Source organism: Rhinoderma darwinii, chromosome 3, assembly GCF_050947455.1.
Source record: "Rhinoderma darwinii isolate aRhiDar2 chromosome 3, aRhiDar2.hap1, whole genome shotgun sequence".
NCBI lineage: Eukaryota > Metazoa > Chordata > Amphibia > Anura > Rhinodermatidae > Rhinoderma > Rhinoderma darwinii.
Window position 1 is genome coordinate 383,065,211 of NC_134689.1, and position 20,324 is coordinate 383,085,534.

General features: G+C 42.6%; 1 protein-coding gene across 1 annotated transcript in view; it reads right to left on the reverse strand.

The window, feature by feature from the left end:
- Positions 1-20,122, reverse strand: part of DOK2 (docking protein 2) — a 31,140-nt gene extending 11,018 nt beyond the window's left edge. Inside the window, exons 1-2 of the mRNA XM_075855414.1 lie at positions 19,620-20,122; positions 3,448-3,735 (exon numbers count right to left, since the gene is read on the reverse strand). Coding sequence (XP_075711529.1) covers positions 3,448-3,735; positions 19,620-19,682 — 351 coding nt within the window. The 5' untranslated portion in view covers positions 19,683-20,122. The remainder of the gene's footprint in view (positions 1-3,447; positions 3,736-19,619) is intronic.
- Between the last annotated feature and the right edge of the window lie 202 nt (positions 20,123-20,324).

Genomic DNA, 20,324 nt, shown 5'->3' on the forward strand with positions numbered 1-20,324 from the left:
TATGGTTAACTTTTCCACACTGTCAGAAACTTACCAACAATTGTAAGGCTGCTTACAGATTATTATTTTTTTACAATGTAGCGTTCGGTAAGATAAATTGACTAATCCTTCAGCTTGGTTGAAATGGTTGAAGGCCTGTCTAAGGGACTATCTGTCCCAAATGATAGCTGCTCTTAAACGTCACACGGGCAGCCATATTACGGATTTGTAATAGGGCTTCTTATAGAGGTGAATGGGGCCTCTACTATACAGAGGCAAATAGAGGATTTCTGGCTTGTTCCATCGGATTCTGCATGTCAGGAATACTTAGAAACCCAGGGAGATCTGAGAAACTTGAATTTAGAGACTGAGGTGCATATCCTATGAGGTTTTTCCGTGCATCGCCCAGGGCGTATAACTCCAGAAGGTGGAAGGGGGCGCTGCGCTGGCTCCCTTCCCCTGTTTGTGTTTCTGAAGCGCTCGGGCACGGCAACTCTGCATCTGCCTTTCTGTCCAGGCGCTCCTTCTCTGCAGTGGCGTAACTACCACTGTAGCAGCCATAGCGGCTGCTACGAGGCCCGTGGCATGAGGGGGCTTGTGCCGCCTGCCCTGGCACCGCTATCAGTCGCTATGGCTGCTACAGCAGTAGCGACGCCACATTCAATAGTATCTGCCTCCTTAGGATGCAAATACTATCTGCTATTTACCAGGCTACAGGCCTGCAGCCTTTTAGGCGCAGGGAGAGGATCCCTGCACAGGCCAGCGTAATGACGTCACTGGATCACACTGGCCTACGCAAGTACCCCATTGTGGAGAAGCTCCGTTCATTGCAGGGAACGGGGCCTAGGTAACTGCAATTTTTTTGTTTTATTTCTTTTGGGGGCTGTATGGCACTATCTACAAGGGGTAGGTGGGGGCTGTATGGCATTATCTACAAGGCAGAGGTGGGGGGCACTGTCTACAAGGGGTGTAGGAGGCTCTGTCTACAAGGGGGAGGTGGGGGCTGTATGGCACTATCTACCAGGGGAGGTGGAGGGACTGTATGGAACTATCTAAAGGGGGCTGTATTGCAGAATCTACAGGGGGATGTATGACACAATATACAGGGGGCACTATGTACAAGGGGGGCTGTGTGTGGCACCCAGGGAAGGGAGACATTATACTTTGGGGGGGGGGCACTAAGAAGGCATTATACTCTATGAGGGCCACTAAGGGGAAATTATACTGTTTAGGGGCACTACAGGGGGCAATATACTGTGTGGGGCACTTAGGGGGCATTTTACTGTGTGGGCACATTTAGAGGACAAAATACGGTGTCCTTAAAGGGGTTTTAATCTATTATATAATTTATTATTATTATTATACTGTATGGGGCAGTTATGGGGGCATTATACTGTATGGGGGCACTAAAACCAATGCGAAAAACAGTCCCAAAACCTACTCACTAATATAACACAACCTCATTTATGAATGTCCATCATTAAAACAATTAATAAATACATAGACATTATAGATTTTTTTTAAAAAGCACAAGTATGAAAAAAATATCATCCATTTTTGCTGTATGGATACATGTGGCGTCCCTGCAGCCCCGTACTACATGGAGAATTTGTGCCTAGAAACAGTGCTTCTAGGGGAGATTGGCTCATATTACGACATCCTATAGATAGAGCATGCCACAAACATGCATGTTTATTTCAATGGGGATAGAGGAATACTCTGCTGCTAGATAGACATCGGTTTACCTCCCACGGAAGTAAAGGATCGCACGGGTTGGAGATCAAAGTTTTGCCAACATCTGCTATCGGGGGACTGTTAAAAGGCCCCCATAGACATTAGATCATCAGGCGAACTTGCCAATATTTTCAGACTGGCCTCCTGATAGCCCACACTTCTTTCAGAAAGGAGTGCTAAATTATGCCAATCCAAAGAAAATTAGGAATATTTTAGTCGTTTTTGCTTATGAATTGATTTTATATAGATTGATGTTGTTATACTTTATGCATCATTTTTTTATGGTTAGAGGAAACAACAAACCTGTAGACAAAGAAAGGGCTTATATTGATTCAGTCTACACGCAGTCACCATTCTCCAAGTATGCAATTTGTGAAAATTTTATTTTTACTTCATTGATCAGCGATATGAGGGAAATAAAAAAGAGTCATGGGTGCTAAATGTAAATCTTCCTATATGTTTTTTGTACAACTTTCATCCCTCGAGCGCAGCATGTTGAAACTGGCTATGGCGTCCATGTATCTCATCCACCACACCATTACTAGCAGCATGATATATCAGTGACATATGCAGGAGCAAACGCAGGATATTTCAAAGGAGGTTTACCAAGTGTGTTGGTGATCACGACAGAGATGCCTAAATTTCCCTTCTTCCCTCACCTCACCCTATTATACTTTCTTTTCACATTTTCTATGTGTGTTAGGTCTCTTGCACACGACCGTTGTGCCACTCAGGCCGTTTCTGACGGCATCCGAATGGCACCGGATAAGTCTTCACGGACCCATTCACTTTAGTGGGTGAATCGGGTCTGTGAAAAATGGTTCGAGTCTCTGATCCGAAGAAAGATAGGACCTGTCCTATCTTTACTCGGATCACTGACGGGAGTCGAACGGCACACACGGTCGTGTGCATGAGGCGTTACATCACACATTTTTACATAGGGCATAAGGGGTTAGTGATAGCGTTGCTGTAATATCCCTGGGGGTCTAAAGTATCTTTACTGCTAATACATAGAATCTCTGGTGGTCTAGGGTGACTAAGGGAATAATATTGATATCCCTTATCCACGGTGGTCTGAGATATTAATGGGTTAATACCTAATATCCTTACAGATCTAGTACTTAATAATATTATATATTTAACACAATGTTTTCTCCCGCTCAGATGGAGGTTTCCGGGTATCTGGAAACCCGCCCAAGTTTGCCAATTATATGTGACTGAAAAAAAAACCACTGTCAATGTATAAAGAAAAAATCATACAGGCTGCGTCCAAATAATTCAGATCATTTGCATCCATAGAAAAATTGGCCTGTATATGGCCAGCCAAAGCCCCCGTACATAGTGCCATCTGACCTCTTGGCCCACAAGCAGTGTTATATATGTAAGGCTGCGGCCTGTATATGCAGATGTCAGACACCGTATGGGCTGTTGGAGCACTGAGTGGCACTATGTTGGCACTAGTGGGGTACTACATATATATAAGAAATGTATGTACTTTTTATATGGGCACTGTGTGGCACTATCTAGTTGTTGTATGTTGTACTTTTTTGGGCACTGTAGGTACTATATCTGGGCACTGTACGAACTATTTATCTGGGCACTATAGGAACTATCTATCTGGGCACTGTGCGGTATTTGCAAGCCAATGTCATATTTTTTTGTAACAAAACGTACACTTGAACTGTTCATATATAGTATTCTTCTCAATACGTACTAGATACAAAGGAAACTCACCTGCGAAAATGCCAAACTGCAAAGCGCTTTCACCCAGTTTGGTTGTTCGAGGATCTCACTGGCAATCAGGTAAACCCGCTGTGCTGTCTCGATACTGAATGCGCGAGTGTCTTTCGGGCAGCTCTCTCCACAACGATCTGATAAGCTCACACATTCACTGAGCTGTAGCAGTTTCCAGCACTCTTGCTTACGTCCTGTTTCAGGGGGCTGGGAGCCCTCGTACATCTCCAAGCGTGCCAAGCCAGTGGAAGTAGCTTCATACAAGAGTGCCCATACTTTTTTCCACTTCTGGGATGGATGAAAGAAAACGACAAATTTAGTATGGTAACTATACTACATACCTTGAATCAAGGCGTCTCTGAACCCACCTGTGCCTACTTTAACCCTTTCAAGACCAAGCTCATTTTGACCTTCATGACCAGCCCCATTTTCTCAAATCTGACATGTGTCCATTTATGTGTTAATAACTCTGGAATGCTTTTGCCTATCCAAGCGATTCTGAGATTGTTTTCTCATGACATATTGTACTTTATGTTAGTGGAAAAATTTGGTCAATAAATTAATTGCTTATTTGTGAAAAACACCAAAATTTTGAGAAAATTTGCAAAAATTATGATTTTTCTCATTTTAAATGTATCTGCTTGTAAAACTGATAGTAATACCACACAAAATAGTTACTATTTTATATATTCCATATGTCTACTTTATATTTGCATCGTTTTTTGAACATTATTTTATTTTTCTAGGACGTTACAACGTTTAGAACTTTAGCAGCAATTTCTCACATTTTCAAGAAAATTTCAAAAGGCTATTTTTACAGGGACCAGTTCAGTTCTGAAGTGGCTTTGAGGGCCTTATGTACTAGATAGACCCCATAAATCACCCCATATTAAAAACTGCACCCCTCAAAGTATTCAAAATAGCATTCAGAAAGTTTCTTAACCCATTAGGCGCTTCACAGGAATTAAAGCAAAGTAGAGGTGAAATTTACCAATTATTTTTTTTTGCGTAGTACAGTAAAAAATAGTGTAGTACCGTGTTAGCCAGAGACAATATGAAATGTTAAATACTTTTGTGTCAAAAAAGACAAAAGTATAATAGGTATGATACCTTTATTGGCTAACCATAAAAGTTCTATATGCAGCTTTCAGAGCACAGAGGCTCCTTCTTCAGGCAGATTACAAATGAATGACTTAGAAAAAAGCACAACATTTAGATGTTACACAAAGACAATTACCGTGTTTCCCCGATAGTAAGACACCCCCGATTGTAAGACGTATCGGGGGTTTCAGGGGGTCGGCTAATATAAGCCGTACCCCGAAAGTAAGACATATGTCTTACTTTCGGGGAAACACGGGGGTATTGCCGCCTCCTGCCCACTTCCGCGCCGCCCCCCTCTCCATACGTCACCGCGCCGTCCCCTGCACTTGCTCCTGCTGCAACTGCCGGAATCGAAGCGCGCGCCGATTCCGGCAGTTTAACCCATTAAATGCCGCTGTCAATAGTGACAGCGGCATTTAATGTGTTTGACAGAGGGGGGAGCTCCCTCTGTCACCCGATCGGCGCCCCCGCAAACAAATCGCGGGTCGCCGTCGGGTTTCCATGACAGCCGGGGGTCTAACAAAGACCCCCAGGTCTGCCTTCAGCATCTGCCTGTTAGGCGATGCCGGAGGCATGACCTAATAGGTTGCCTGTCAGTTTTACACTGACAGGCAATAATGCTTCGGTATACTAAGTATACCAAAGCATTATATATGCGATCGGCACATCGCATAGTGAAGTCCCCTGGTGGGACTAAAAAAAAAAATGTAAAACAGTTAAATAAAGTTTGTGAAAAAAAAAAAAAAAAATTCGACAATTTTTTTACAATATAAGACATACCCCGAAAGTAAGACATAGTCGGGCTTTTGGGGATAAAAAGAAAGTAAGACACTGTCTTACTTTCGGGGAACACGGTAGTACATGAAGTGATATATCATTAAGATAAGCCGGGGCAATAAAACTGGGGTTATAGGGGTGATGACTTAGGAGTTAAGGCATCTGGAGTCAGTCTGATGGGGGATGTGACGTGTGTCCATGTAGTGGCTCATCAATCCTGGTGTTAGATTGAGGCCTTGTGTCAATGACTGGAATTTTATCATCATCTTGAATTCCCACATTTTTCTTTCTCTGTTGTTTTTAAAATGACCCTTCAGAATGAGTACCTTTAGATCTGCCAAACTGTGGTCTGGTCCAGAGAAGTGTTTTCCCACGGGTGTATCCACCTCCTGTTTTATTGTATGTCTGTGAAGATTCATCCTGGATTGTAGTTTTTGTATTGTTTCTCCAATGTAGATTCCTTTATTGATGCACCTTGTACACAGGATCATGTACACTACATTGGAGGATGTACAGGAGAACGTGCCAGTGATTTTATAGTCCTGCTGCGTGTTTGGTATGTGGATGGTGTTTGATGACCAGATGTTGGTACAGGTCTTGCATTTTCTACTGTTGCAAGGAAAAGTGCCAGTCTCTGATGGTGGTGAGAGGGCACTTCTGACCAGGAGATTCCTTAGGTTTGGTGGCTGTTAGTAGGCAAGGAGTGGTAAATCTGGGAATATTTCCTTCAGTTTATTGTCTTTGTTAAATATAGGTTGGAGAGTTGCTGAAATTCATTTGTAATACATTTTTTTCTGTAACACAGAAGGTTTTACCCGAGATATGCAACTCAATATTTATTGCCCAGATTCTGCAGTTTTTAGAAATATCCCACATGTGGCTCTAGTGTGATAATGGACTGAAACACAGGCCTCAGAAGCAAAGGTGCACCTAGTGGATTTTGGGGCCTCCTTTTTTTAGAATATATTTTAGGCACCATGTCAGGTTTGAAGAGGTCTTGTGGTGCCAAAACAGTGGAAATCCTCCAAAAGTGAGACAGTTTTGGAAACTACACACCTCAAGGAATTTATCTAGGGGTATAGTTAGCATCTTGACCCCACAGGTATTTTGCTATATTTATTGGAGTTTGTCTGTGAAAGTGAAAATCTACTTTTTTCTGAAAAAATATTTAAAAAAATAATATTTGCAAGGAATAAAGATTAAAAAGCACCCCACAACTTGTAAAGCTACTTCTCCCGATTGCGCCAATACCCCATATGTGGTACTAAACTGCTGTTTGGACCCACGGCAGAGCTCATAAGGGAAGGAGCGCCATTTGGATTTTGAAGCGCAGATTTTGCTGGATTGTTTTTCAGTGCCATGTCGCGTTTGCAACGCCCTGGAGTAAGCAAAACAGTGGAATCCCCACAAAACTGACCGCATTTTGAAGACTACACCCCTCAAGGAATTGTTCTAGGGGTATAGTTAGCATTTTGACCCCACGTTTTTTTTGCTGAATTTAGTGGAATTAGGCCGTGAAAATGAAAATCTACTTTTTTCTGAAAAAACATAGAAATGTTTAATTTTTACAATGAATAAAGGAGAAAAATTACCCCAAAATTTGTAAAGCAATTTGTCCTGATTACAGCAATACGCCATATGTGGTAATAAACTGCTGTTTGGACCCACGGCAGGACTCAGGAGGGAAGGAACAATATTTGGCTTTTGGAGCTCAAATTTAACTGGAATGGTTTTTGGGTGTCATGTCGCATATGCAAAGCCCCTGAGGTACCAAAACAGTGGAAACATCCCAAAAGTCCCTTTAGGGGACTGGAACGAGCGATCATTAGGTCGCTGGTACAATACACTGCAGTACTAATGTATTGCAGTATAATGTCATTTTACAGGCTCCTGTAACAGCGCGATCGCTGTTCCTGTCCGTTAGTCCCGGGTGTCAGCTGTAATACACAGCGGACACCTGCAGAATATGGAGTGGGCAAAGCGCGTGAGCCCGCTCCATATATAACCCCTCGCACCACGACATGCTATTAAGTCGTGGTGCGCCAAGGCGTTAATGCGCAGCGGATGGTGCAAAGTGAAAATTTAAAATTTCCACTGATATGCCATTTTAATGCACAATATATTGTGCCCAGTTTGTGCCACTGAAGACAAATACCTCATACAATGTTGAGCGGGTTCTCCCGGATATAAAATGTCATATATGTGGAGGATGTAAGATGGTATTTGGGCACGCTGTGGGGCTCAGAAGGGAGGGAACGCCATTTGGCTTTTGGAGCGCAGATTTTGTTTGGTAACTGTTCTGTTTGGCGTTTTGCTGGTATCTCAGTTTATAATGTGCGGGTATGTGTAAACTGGGCAGAGTACATCAGGGCATAATAAGAGGGTATAATAATGGGGTACATAAATAATAATTCGCAGATATGTGGCCTTTGTCGCACTGATAAATGGCGCCCGATCCTATCCGCTTTTGGACACTCTGCACATTTTGCATCGCCATATTCAAGAACTTTTTTATTTTTTCTCCAACGGAGCTGCATGAGGGCTTATTTGTTGCGGGACAATCTGTACTTTTCATTAGTACCATTTTAGGGTACATGTGATTTTTTTTATCACTTTTTATTAGATTTTTTTGGAAGCAAAGTGACAAAGAAACATAAATTCTGACAATGTTTTTTGTATTTTTTTTTTACACTTTTCACCGTGCGGTATAAATGACATTTTACTTTATTCTGCGGGTCGGTACGATTACGGCGATACCAGATGTATATAGGTTTTTTATGTTTTGTGGCGATTGCGCAATAAAATCACTTATTATTTATTTTCTGTGTCACCATATTCTGAGAGTCATAATTTTATATTTTTCCGTCAAAAAAGCGGTGTAAGGGCTTGTTTTTTGCGGGACGGGTAGTAGTTTTTAATTGGTACTATTTTGGGGTACATGCGACTTTTTGATCACTTTTTATTCTATATTTTGGGAGGGTTGATGACCAAAAAAAGTGATTCTGACATAGTTTTTTAATTATTTTTTTTGCGGTGTTCACCGTGCGGGAAAAATAATATTATAGTTTTATAGTTTGGGTCGTTACGAACTCGTTGATACCAAATATGTGTACTTTTTTTAACATTTTCATTTCTTTCCTATAATAAAAGACTTATTATAGGAAAAAAAGCATTATTTTTTTTTGTAACTTTTATAACTTGTTTTTACACTTTTATAAAACTTTTTTATTACTTTATTTTTTACTTTTTACTTGTTTTTCTTGAAGCCTGGCAGCTCTGATCGCTGCTATAATACATTACACTACCTAGGTAGTGTAACGTATTATAAACTGTCAGTGTGACGCTGAGAGTCACACTGACAGGAAGCTAATGAGAACCAGCATCCGGCTGGTTCTCATAGGCTGCTGTGCATGGCAGACCCGGGGGCTGTTATATGGCCCCCGGTTCTGCCTTATAACCGACTGCAGCACCAGCAATCGGTCCCCGGGAAAGTTTGGTGTAGCAACAAACTTTCCAGTTTGTTATAGCAACAAACTTTCCAGTTCGTTGCTACAACACACTTTCCCTGCGATCACATGACCGGGACCTGAACTAATCAGGTCCCGATCATATCTCCGGGACCAGAGGCAGGTGATAACAGCGCGATCCGGGTGTCAGCACTACTCTGAGACACCCGGATCGCGCTTTTAACACCCACCGTGAATTCACGTCGGCACTGCACAGAGCCCAGCAAGTGCCGACGTGAATATACAGTGGGCGGTCGGGAAGCGGTTAAAAAGTCTTAATGAAAGTGGCACACATAAAGATAAGATTATTTAACCTAAAAAAGTCAAATTTGACAGGAGCTAAGCTTAAAGGGGTCGCCAATTTTAAAAAAAACACATTTTCATGTACCGTTAGGAAATTCTGAGTTAATAGAGGGGTCCTCTGTTCTGGATCCTCATCTCTTGGCCAGAGTTGAGAGTGGTTACAAAGAGCGTCTTTTGCTCTGGAGGACCTGTCCTGTCCTGCATTACACAGTCAGTCCATTGATATGAATGGGCACTGTGTAATACTTAATTTCCACTGTGGTGGTGCTGCAGGGAAACTGAACGCTTAGGCCGGATTCACACGAGCGTGTTCGGTCCGGGATACACGGTCCGTATGTCGGCAGTATTTCCCGGACTGAGCACACAGGTGGGAGCTGGGCTCTTATCGTCATCGTTATCTATGACGCTAGGAGTTGCTGCCTCGCTGCGGGAAAACTGTCCAGTACTGAAAACATGTTTTAAGTACGGGACAGTAGTTCCGCAGAGAGGCAGGGCCTCCTAGCGTCACAGATAACGATGATGCTAGGAGGCCGGCTCCCTGCACTGTGTTCGGTCCAGGAAATGCGGCCGACCTGCGGACCGTATATCACGGACTGATCACGCTCGTGTCAATCCGAATCCGGCCATACTGCCAGGTTTCCCCACAGATTACAGCTGATCGTTGGAGTTCCCAATAGTAGGACACTGTGATCTTTTTATTGCCGAGGGACCCCCAAACAAGTAAGGATTGTTGAAAGTGGAGATCCCTTTTAAGATCCTTCTCAATCATACTTATAAATCATGAATTTGTTTCACTGACTACATAAATGGTACTAGAGCGGACATTAGTGCAAAAGAGATCAACTACAGTATTCTGTAATGAGAGAAAGGAATTCACAGCCTGCCTCAGTCCTGCAGACACAAGGATACCTGAGGGCTTGTTCACATACACAGTATAATGTGGTCAGGCTCAACTCCCTCTGAATTTCAAGATAAAAAAAACTATAAAAATGGTTTTCAATGAGAATCAGTTGTACCTATTTTAACCACAAAAGTGCAGGGACTCCACGGTGACATAAAGTCACTGTCCAATCATTGTAAAATTGTAGCATTATTGTGACCCACGGGCGACTACAATGTTTCCCTGTAGGAAATAGAGTTACAGACGACCTTGTTAAAAAAACAAAAATTTCTTGCAAACATTAAAGTCATGGTTACTGAGCGGTAATGCCGCCATTTTTATTGCCACTTCTAGGCAACTCTGTGTCGCTGCGGAGCCTAAGCCTTAGTACAGTCAGGCTGGGTTCACACACCCTATTTACGGACATAATTCGGGCGTTTTAGCCTCGAATTACGTCCGAAAATACGGTTCCAAAGCATCGGCAAATATCTGCCCATTCATTTGAATGGGTTTTACGATGTACTGTGCCGACGGTCATTTTTTTTACGCGCCGCTGTCAAAAGACGGCGCGTAAAAAAGACGCCCGCGTCAAAGAAGTGCATGTCACTTCTTGAGACGTAAATGGAGCCGTTTTCCATTGACTCCATGGAAAAACAGCTCCAATTACGTCCGTAATGGACGCTGCGAAAAACACCTGCACATGCCATTACGTCTGAAATTCCGGAGCTGTTTTCTCCTGAAAACAGCTCCGTAATTTCAGCCGTATCGGACGCTGCCGAGTGAACATACCCTTACTCTTCTTAGTGACCCGCTGGATGGGATTGATGTTTACCACATATGGGTCTGTTGTACCCATACAGAACCGCTAGCTAGAGAGCACTAATTCACTGCCTGAAATGTGTAGATGCGGGTGGATTCACACATCGAGTACTTCTAGAATTAGCAAATCCCATTCACTAATAGCGTAACAAATCTGCTGCGGATTATAGGTATCCTGCAGAATTTCAAATTCGCAGCATGCCTTATCTTTTTTGCGAAAATTTTATGATTTTTACCACAAATATAATTCATTGCAATACAAGGAAATACAAATCTGTAGCTAAATCAACAATGAATTACATGTGTATTTCATTGTGGTTTTTGGTATGGACTTTCAGGCAGGGCTTACAGCGTAATTTTCACATGATGTGCAAACCTAGACTTAAAGGGGTTTCCCACAAAATAAATTAATAACATATCAACTTTTTTGCTTCATCGGCAGGAACAGGGATGACTTAAAGAGGATTCACCAAAAATATTGTATATTAAAGGGTAACTAAACTTCCCAAAAACATGTCATAGTGACATTTCAGAAGTTTTGATCATAGGGGGTCCGAGCACTGAGACCCCCACCGATCGCTAAAACGAAGCTGCAGAAGTGCTCGGGTGAAAGCTGTGCCACTTCGTGTCTGATCGGTTTTCCTCGGAAATCCGATCAAGTGGTGTACGGGCTCAACAGAAGGTCCGTACACTGCTCACTCGGATTTCCGAGAAAAGCCGTTCAAAAACTATTTCGGCATAGCGCTCACCCGAGCGCTTCTGCTGTTTTGTTTTAGCGATCGGAGGGGGTCTCAGTGCTTGGACCCCCACCGATCATAACTTCTGACATGTCTCTATGACATGCCAAAAGTTTTTTGAAAGTTTAGTTACCCTTTAACTATTGCATGCAAAACATTTTTGTCCTTATGGCTCACAGGCTGAATAAGTCTGGGAGGCACTGATTGTAGGTCAGGTCCCCTTAAGGGATTTCCCAAAAGGCAGTTCTTAGATTTTGATTGGTCAAATAGAAGTCACATGTGGGGGAGGTCTTAATTAAACAAGTTACTTCCTATACTTAAGCGTCTTTTCCCGCTCCCCTGCTAAGGAAATGTAACCCCCACCCGCCCATTGTTTTTTGTAACAGTAAACAAATTGTTTTGTCTTTTATGAAAGTTTTTTCCTATGTGTAATTTTCTCTTGTCGTCTATTTGTCAAAGCTGGCGTATTTGTAAGTCCTTTTTCGTTTAAGGGGTATTGTAATACGGGTCACCTGGCAAATCAACTAAGACATGCCCACCGCGGCTGCGGTGGCACGGCATGCGAGGTGATAGTCATCTGAATATCAAATAATGTAATACACAATTAATGGACAAGGTCTTTTATATAAATGTTAATAAAGCTGTGGCCACCCCCCCCCCGTTTTCTTTTACCCACCAAAATGTCTCAGTGTCATGATTAATGGAGATGGTAACACTCAGAAATGGTATAATGTACCTGCAGTCATTGCAAAGCGATTCAATCTGCAGATAGGTGTGAACGCAGGGAAACAAGGGTGGTGAACTGATATAGCAGGCTGAAGTGCTTTTTAGTATTGTAGACCAGAACATGTAAGAACCCAGGGGCCATTGGGCCATGAAGCAATAGGAGCTGAATCTGGGTTTGGTAGATGCCAGGAATGGGTTTCCTGTTCTGCACGCAGGTTTCAATTCTCACATATATTTCATTTCCTTCTCTATTAAAACAATGTAGTTTATGGAATACAGACTCTTCTGTATCTTAGTACACTAGCAATGTAATGATCAGAGTCGAAAGATTAAAAAGCTAAAGCCCCCAGTGACTGCAGCCACAGATGTCACATTGCTCATCTTACCATTTATATTAATGGGGTTGTCTCATCTCAATAACCCCTTTCCATATACCCTATAAGGTCATCTGGACATCATAGAGGAGGGGTCCCCTGCTCAGGACCCCTTTCTTTGAGACAGAGCAGAGAGCTGTTAACATTCATTTTATTGAACTCATGTAATACTGTATTTTCCCTGTAGTGGCCACTGCAGCAGATATGAGCAGTCTATTGCAACTTTCCAATTGTTTGCCAGGGATCTCAGGGGTGGCTCTGATATTAAAGGGGTTGTCTGTGATGTGAAAATCACTGTAGGTACGTCCACACACAGCGTAAATATTGTGGAATTTCCATCCAGAATTTCTGTGTGGAAATTCTGCATCGTTCACACAGTAGAAATTGATCTGTTCAAATCTCTTTGCTTTTTTCTGTCCTTTTACAATTTCATACACTGGGGTCCCTCCTGTCTGCGTAGGACATATAGCACTGTTCATCCTGTATATAAATACAATGCCAGAACTACAGAACTGTCAGAACTACTGTGACACCATCATGGCAGAGATGCAGGAGAGAAGGAGCAAAGTGGTCGTAACAATTAAGGGTCTATTGAAAGCTAAGTCACAACCAGTGGCATAGCTATAGGGGTCACAGCAGTCGCATTTGCGACCGGGCCCCTAAGCCTGGGGGCCCACGAGCCCCCGTTGCCATACAGCATGCTTGTTAAATAAATTTTCTGTGCCGTGAAGCTGGCACTTCCTGGTTACAGTCACATGGTACACCTAGTGTACCATGTGACCATGTTGTCACGTGACACGTCTTCCAGCCAGTGCAGTGGAAGAGCCGGTGCGGAGGACTACAGGTGAGCTGCAGAGTCTGTATTGTAATGTATTGTGTTGGCTTGTAATGTATTGTGTTGGCTTGTAATGTATTGTGTTGGCTTGTAATGTATTGTGTTGTCTTGTAATGTATTGTGTTGCCTTGTAATGTATTGTGTTGTATTGTGCTGTTTGCGGTGGAGAGGGGGGGTTCGTTAAATTACAGCCCCCCCCTCCTCTCTCCACCGCAAACTGAACAATACAACACAATACATTATACACTGTGGGTTGCGTCCCCCTGGGGATTCGTGTGAAGACCTCCGGGGGGTCGCGAGTCACTCACCGAGGTCCCGGTTCCATTCAGTGCTGGAGCAAGGAGCTGACATCTCCTTGATCCAGCATTCACTTTGCCCTGAGCGGCTCGACGCAGGCTGGCGTGATGTAGCGACATCATCGCGCCTGTCTGTGCTGAGTCACTCATATCACACACCGGAGGAGGCGAAGTATCCTCCGCCCGACGTGGGAACGGGGATAGGTAAGTAATTATGTTATTTTTCTATTATGCACACCTGGGGGCATTATACTGTATGGGGGGCTGATATTGTGGTGGGGCACTATACTGCATGGGGGGCTGATATGGCATTGGGGCTGATAAGATGGGGGGGCATTATACTGCATGGGGGTTGATATGGGGGAATTATACTGTATGGGGGAGCATTATACTGCATGGGGCTGATATGGGGGAATTATACTGTATGGGGGGCTGATATAGGGGGCATTATACTGTATGGGTAGCTCATATGGAGGGGCATTATACTGTATGGGGAGCTCATATGGGGGGCATTATACTGTATGGGAAGCTCATAAGGGGGGCATTATACTGTATGGGGAGCTGATATGGGGGCATTTTACTGTATGGGGAGCTGATATGGGGGCATTATACTGTATGGGGAGCTCATATGGGGGGCATTATACGGTATGGGAGCAGATATGGGGGGCATTATACTGTATGGGGGCTGATATGGGGGCATTATACTGCATGGGGAGCTGATATGGGAGGCATTATACTGTATGGGGAGCTGATATGGGGGGCACTATACTGTATGGGGGCAGCTATGTGGGGCATTATTCTGTAGGGGCTGATATGGGGAGCATTATACGGTATGGGGCTGTTATGGGGGCATTATATGTTATGGGGCATTATACTGTGTGGGGGCAGCTATGGAAGCATTATACTGTGTGGGGCATTATACTATGGGAGCTGTTGGGCAAGGCGTCTGGGCATAGGCGCGCGCAGGGGTCTGATGATGGTGGTGTTGAGGAGGGGTAGGGGGGCCCAAGCTGAATTCTTGCACCTGGGCCCATGAGCCATTAGCTACGCCCCTGGTCACAACCCCTATGAGTATTGGAATGGCTGCCTATAGAGACCTAATATGCAGTATTGGTTGAATAGAATATTATGGTATAAATGATGAATATATATATATATATATATATATATATATATATATATATATATATATATATATATATATATAAATACTGTTACTGAGGAAGTAAAGCCCTTCTAAGGCTATGTTCACACAGAGTTTTTTGCAGGCAGAATTTCTGCCTCAAAATTCCGTTTGGAAGTTTGAGGCAGATTTTCCTCTCCCTACGCGGCATTTTTCGTAGCGTTTTTCGCCTGCGGCCATTGAGTGCCGTGAGCATAAAACGCAGCGAAATACGCTTTCTCTGCCTCCCATTAAAGTCAATGGGAGGTCAGAGGCATAAACGCCCGAAGATAGGGCATGTCCCTTCTTTCTCCCGCGAGACGGTTTTACCGCTCGCGGGAAAAAGACGCCTTCGCCTCCCATTGAAATGAATGGGAGGCATTTTCGGGCCGTTTTTGACGAGTTTTGCAGGGAGGTTTCCGCGTCAAAAAACTTGTAAAAAAAATCTGTGCGAGTTAGAGCAGCTGACATTGTTGGGGAAGTAGTGCTGACATAATTCCTATGCTCTATCCCACATCTCTCTTCTTTGTAGACCACTGACACAATCCTCACCATAGTCCATTTTTTTTCCGTTCACTTTGACGTTGACCAAGCTATTTGCAGTGACCAGCACTTAAAGCAGAAGTTCAGTTGTGGTCTAAAAATGCTTCATTTTATGTCACTTCCTCTGCATAATACTTTTTTTTCTTTTATTTTTTTTGTGAAGATTTTTTTAGCTCTACTTCATTAGTACACATCTATGATCAATGACTGTATCTTAGAAGCAGTCTAAGTTGGAAGTCTAAGAAAGTCTAAAATCCACCTCTTGTCTCATCGAAGGATTAAGACCCTCTTACACAGGCCAATAATCGGCCGGTACAGCGCCGATCAACGAGCTCGTTTGCTCCTGTCACACGGAGCTATGGATGGGGACGAGCGGTTACTCCGATCGCTCGTCCCCACACATTATTATCATGTCGGCAGCGCGCCTCCCTATTTACACATGTAGATGTGCTGCCGACAACAATATTTTACTTTTTTAAAACGATACGATCAGCAGATGAACGAGCGTTTGCTCATTCATCTGCTGATCGCTGCCCTGGCATTATCGGCAATGAGTGTTCTATGAATGCTTGTCTGCCCAGTGTAAAACCCCCTTTAGGCTGCAGTTTTCTGCCTCATACTTTACACTGCAGCTCTTCTAGATCAGATTTCATTGCTAATCCCAAGTTTAGCACAAGCTCACTAAGAAGCGAGTGTAGAAGTCGGTCAGAGATTATTTTTATTGCAGTGAGCGTAGAATGATTATAGGCAGAACAACACAAATACTGGAAGTGCCAATTCTGTTGTACATCGGCGCTCGACGGAACCCATTGTCTTTAATGGGTTCCGTCAGAGTTCTGTCAGGGTGTTCGTGGTTTTTACTGGTATTTTCGCTATTCTTTCCGGTATTTTCGGCATAGAGGCCTCTAGCGGAGATTACAACACAGATTTAAAGAAGCCCTTAGAAACTCAAATATCATTGTGATTTAAAAGGATATGTCCACATTTGTAACTTATTTTTTATTTCTCCAATGCAGCTTAAATGAATCAACTTTGCAAATAAACTTGATTACAAATCTTTTACCATTTTGTGTTCACAGCCCCTATGCAGAACTATGTATTTCTATGGTTACAGACCCCAAACAAACCCTGAATAGTCTGATCCTAAAATCATATTCGCATCCATCTGTATGCTTTTTATGCACTCAAACTGTATCCCCATGGCACATGCCTAAGAGGAGAGCCTTGCAGTTGTTATGGAGCCGGTGGAGGCGGGCCCAGCTTAAATTTGCTTAAAAGGGGAGGTGTCATGATTTTTTTTATTATTATTATATGGCTTTTAATATGATATTAACATAAATGTCATTTATTTGTGTTCTCATGTTCTACTTTTTACTGTGTTTTTACTTTTACTTCTCTATGGGGGCTGCCATTTTTTTTTCATCTCTGTATGTGTCGATTAACGACACATACAGAGATGCTATACGGCACATACAACCCCATAGAGAATGCAAACAGCAGTGACCATTCTGCAATTTTGGGAATTGCTCCCTCCAGTGACCAGCACATGGAAATGTTATAAATTTGAATCTAATTTATAATATTTCCTGACTCGTGAAAAAATTAAAAAAATTAAAACAATGTGTAATCTCTCTGTTGGTCGATCTGTTCTTTACAAGACTTCTCTCCACAAGTACGCAACATTAACAAGCAAGGGAAACAGGATTCGGACAAAATGTCCCTCTTTTATTGAACAGAAACGGTTGACGTGTGAAGTTGGCAGAACTATGGCAACTGCACATACTGAGCTGGCAAGTTGGTACCAGTCATAGAATAAAACAGCTTTCAAAAATATTTTGAAATTATGCAATAATTTATTAGAAGTGCGGCAGTCACTTATCATATCATTAACCACTGGGTTATATGTACATTTTAGACAGAGGAAGTGGAAAAAAAAGACACACAAATGGTCACAACATAATTAACTGAAATTTTAAGAATGACACGAAGAAGGAAAAAAGTGGCAAATGCTGCTGTTTACTGAGCTTGTTTTATTGCTCACAGGCACTAAGAATTTTGTATTAATGTTTTATTAACAGCAATAATTTTTTCCAAATAAGGCAAGCTTCACACACGCTTTTGAGGACTTTTTTTTAGGCCCATCCCGAAATATACCTCTAACGGAAACCTATGATGTATGTGACTATGTACAGTGGCATACGTTGCTCATTGAATGCCATTATAAAAAACATATACTGAGATATATTTGTCCAGAAAAAAAGCATGCTATGGTATAAATGGTTTTTGTGGGATGCCTCTGTATTGAGTACGCCATTCAATACAGTTTGAAAAAAGGCACGCCAACGCATGCCATCCGGCATATGACAAAAGAACACTTATTTAGCATATATCAGGTCAAAAGGGCCCTATGTATACGCTTGGCATGTGCACTGGGAGCTATTTCGGCACTTATACGCCAAATGTACACTGCAAACGCAGCCTTATCTTTGTATTAGTCTGTATTATAGTCCAGAGCTGCACTCATAATTCTGTTAGTTGTTATTGGAATCAGTCAACAAGCTTGTTGTCAGGCACATCCCTAACAGCTGAACTCATATAATGCAGTGGAACAGTGACCTTTCCCTACATTAGATTACTGTGCATTGCCTTACCATAATACAAATCAACAGTGCTATTTGTGACAATGAATAAGCAGGGAATGCTGGGGCATTCAAGTTCTGAAGCATGTAGAACTGTGAATGCAGCTCTGAACTATACAACAGTCGTTTATTTAGAATAAGAGAAGTTATGCCAGGTATTTACAAAGTTGTAGCGTTATATGTCGGCCAGTGTTGCACAAATTCTCACCACCCAGTAGCAAAGGGGATGGGATGAACCAGGGCTGACCCCCCTCTCTACAAGTGTCCTATGGCAGCTGCATGGTCTGCTTCTATGCTATGTATACCCTTAAACCTGTCTTATGTTTTTTTCTTATTAAAGGGGATGTCCTTTTTTTAGAAGGGTCCCTTGATAATAATCTGATCACATAGTGTCCCCCAAGCAATTAGCTGTAATCTATGGGGAAACCTGTCAGTAAGTGTCCAGTTTCTCTACAGCTCCCCCAGAGGGGATATTAAGCATTACACAGTTCCCATTCATATCAATGGGTTGTCTGTGTAATGCAGGACAGGACAAGAGATGAGGATCCTAAATAGAGGATCCCCTCTATTAACTAAGAATTCCCTGAATGGGTTTTCTAAACTGGACAACCCGTCGGCTCCTGGTTCACAAAAAACCAATGGGATGGAAACAAGAAATTCTCATGAGCTGGCTGCACTCTTACATGCGTTGTGTGCAACAGCTGATGGTTTAGGCTGGGTTCTCACGTTGCAGTCAAAATGCATTTTTTCCCACTAATTATATGAAAATCACATTAGAATGCCGTTTTTTTTGTTGTTTTTTTTTTGCCATACTGACTGCTTTGTGAGAACGATGGCTTTAGAGAAGCTCTGCCTTTAAAGCCAGTATAAATATATTAGGAATTTTCATATCACGCAGTCAGCAGAGATTTTCAAGATCCCCTTGCTTGCTCTTCAGGCACATTCGCAGATTGTAGGATGCCTTATATGGCATCCTATAGTTTGTCAATGGATTATAAACACAGGATTATTACAAATGTCCTCCCATGGCTAGTGGAAGTATTTCTGAAAGTAACATACAACATGGGAATTGCTATTTATGCAATTGTCTAATATATTCTCCAGAGCAGGTTCAATGGCAGAGCTTCTTTTTAAAGGGGCTCCATGGTCTGAACATGTGTTTATTATCTTGGACACTAAGTGATCTTCAAGTTTGCTATTGACACTATTCACGCGGTACCCATTCAACTAACTGTGCGATCATGTGATACTTGTCAACTATTCACACGGTACCCGTTCAATGTGATACTTGTCATGTCAAGTCTTTGCAAAGACTCTCCACTCTGACTAGTAGAGGGCAATCCTTAATAAAGTACACCCCTCTATGGCTGTCCATGTACCCTAATAGGACTTAACCCCTTTAATGTACAATTGAAAGCAGGAAAACAGTGAAGTAGAATTAGTTTATATAAATAGTATATGGTGTTACACTCACCTTTCCAAACCGCTGCTGATTCTGTACATACAGAGCCCCCTGTTTCACCAGACCCCCATCCATCACCTACTTCAATCAGCTTGCCGTTTTAAGATAACACTCTTACTTCCTTTTTTACTAGCGCAGTCTTTTCTTAGCCTACACTCTTGTAATGTAACAGCGGTCTCGTCAGCACCACTAACACTCCTCTCTACAGACACACTCCCTCCTCTCCTCAGTCTCTTTTCCTTAAAGTAACTCAAGGCTACCTCCTCATCTCAGACTGTTTCCTCTCATTATAGCAGTCTCTCTGCAAAGCTCAACACTGATACTCTGTAATGTACTCTTCTCTTTCCCTACTTCTACACTCACTCCCTCCTGAAAACATCTATCGCCCAAGAACCCATAGCCTGTGCTGTCTCTTTGGCTTTGCCACACCCGCACAATGTCTCTTTCTTGCCTGTCTCTTTCCTTTCAGTAAAGAATCTTATTTTGCAGACACTTTCTGCATTCGCTCCGCTGCTGTTCTCTTCCTCTCTGTTGAAGTATCTCTTGTGCAAGGTTTGTGCTTTTCTTCTGTCTCAGTTCCTCCCTCTCTTAAACACGCTTCCGCTTTGAAACCTATCCTATATTTGGGGACAAGCGTGTATCTAGATACACGTATGGACCGCTTACTCACTTGTTCAGCTACTTCAAACTATAATTACACCCGCCAATTTTCTACCA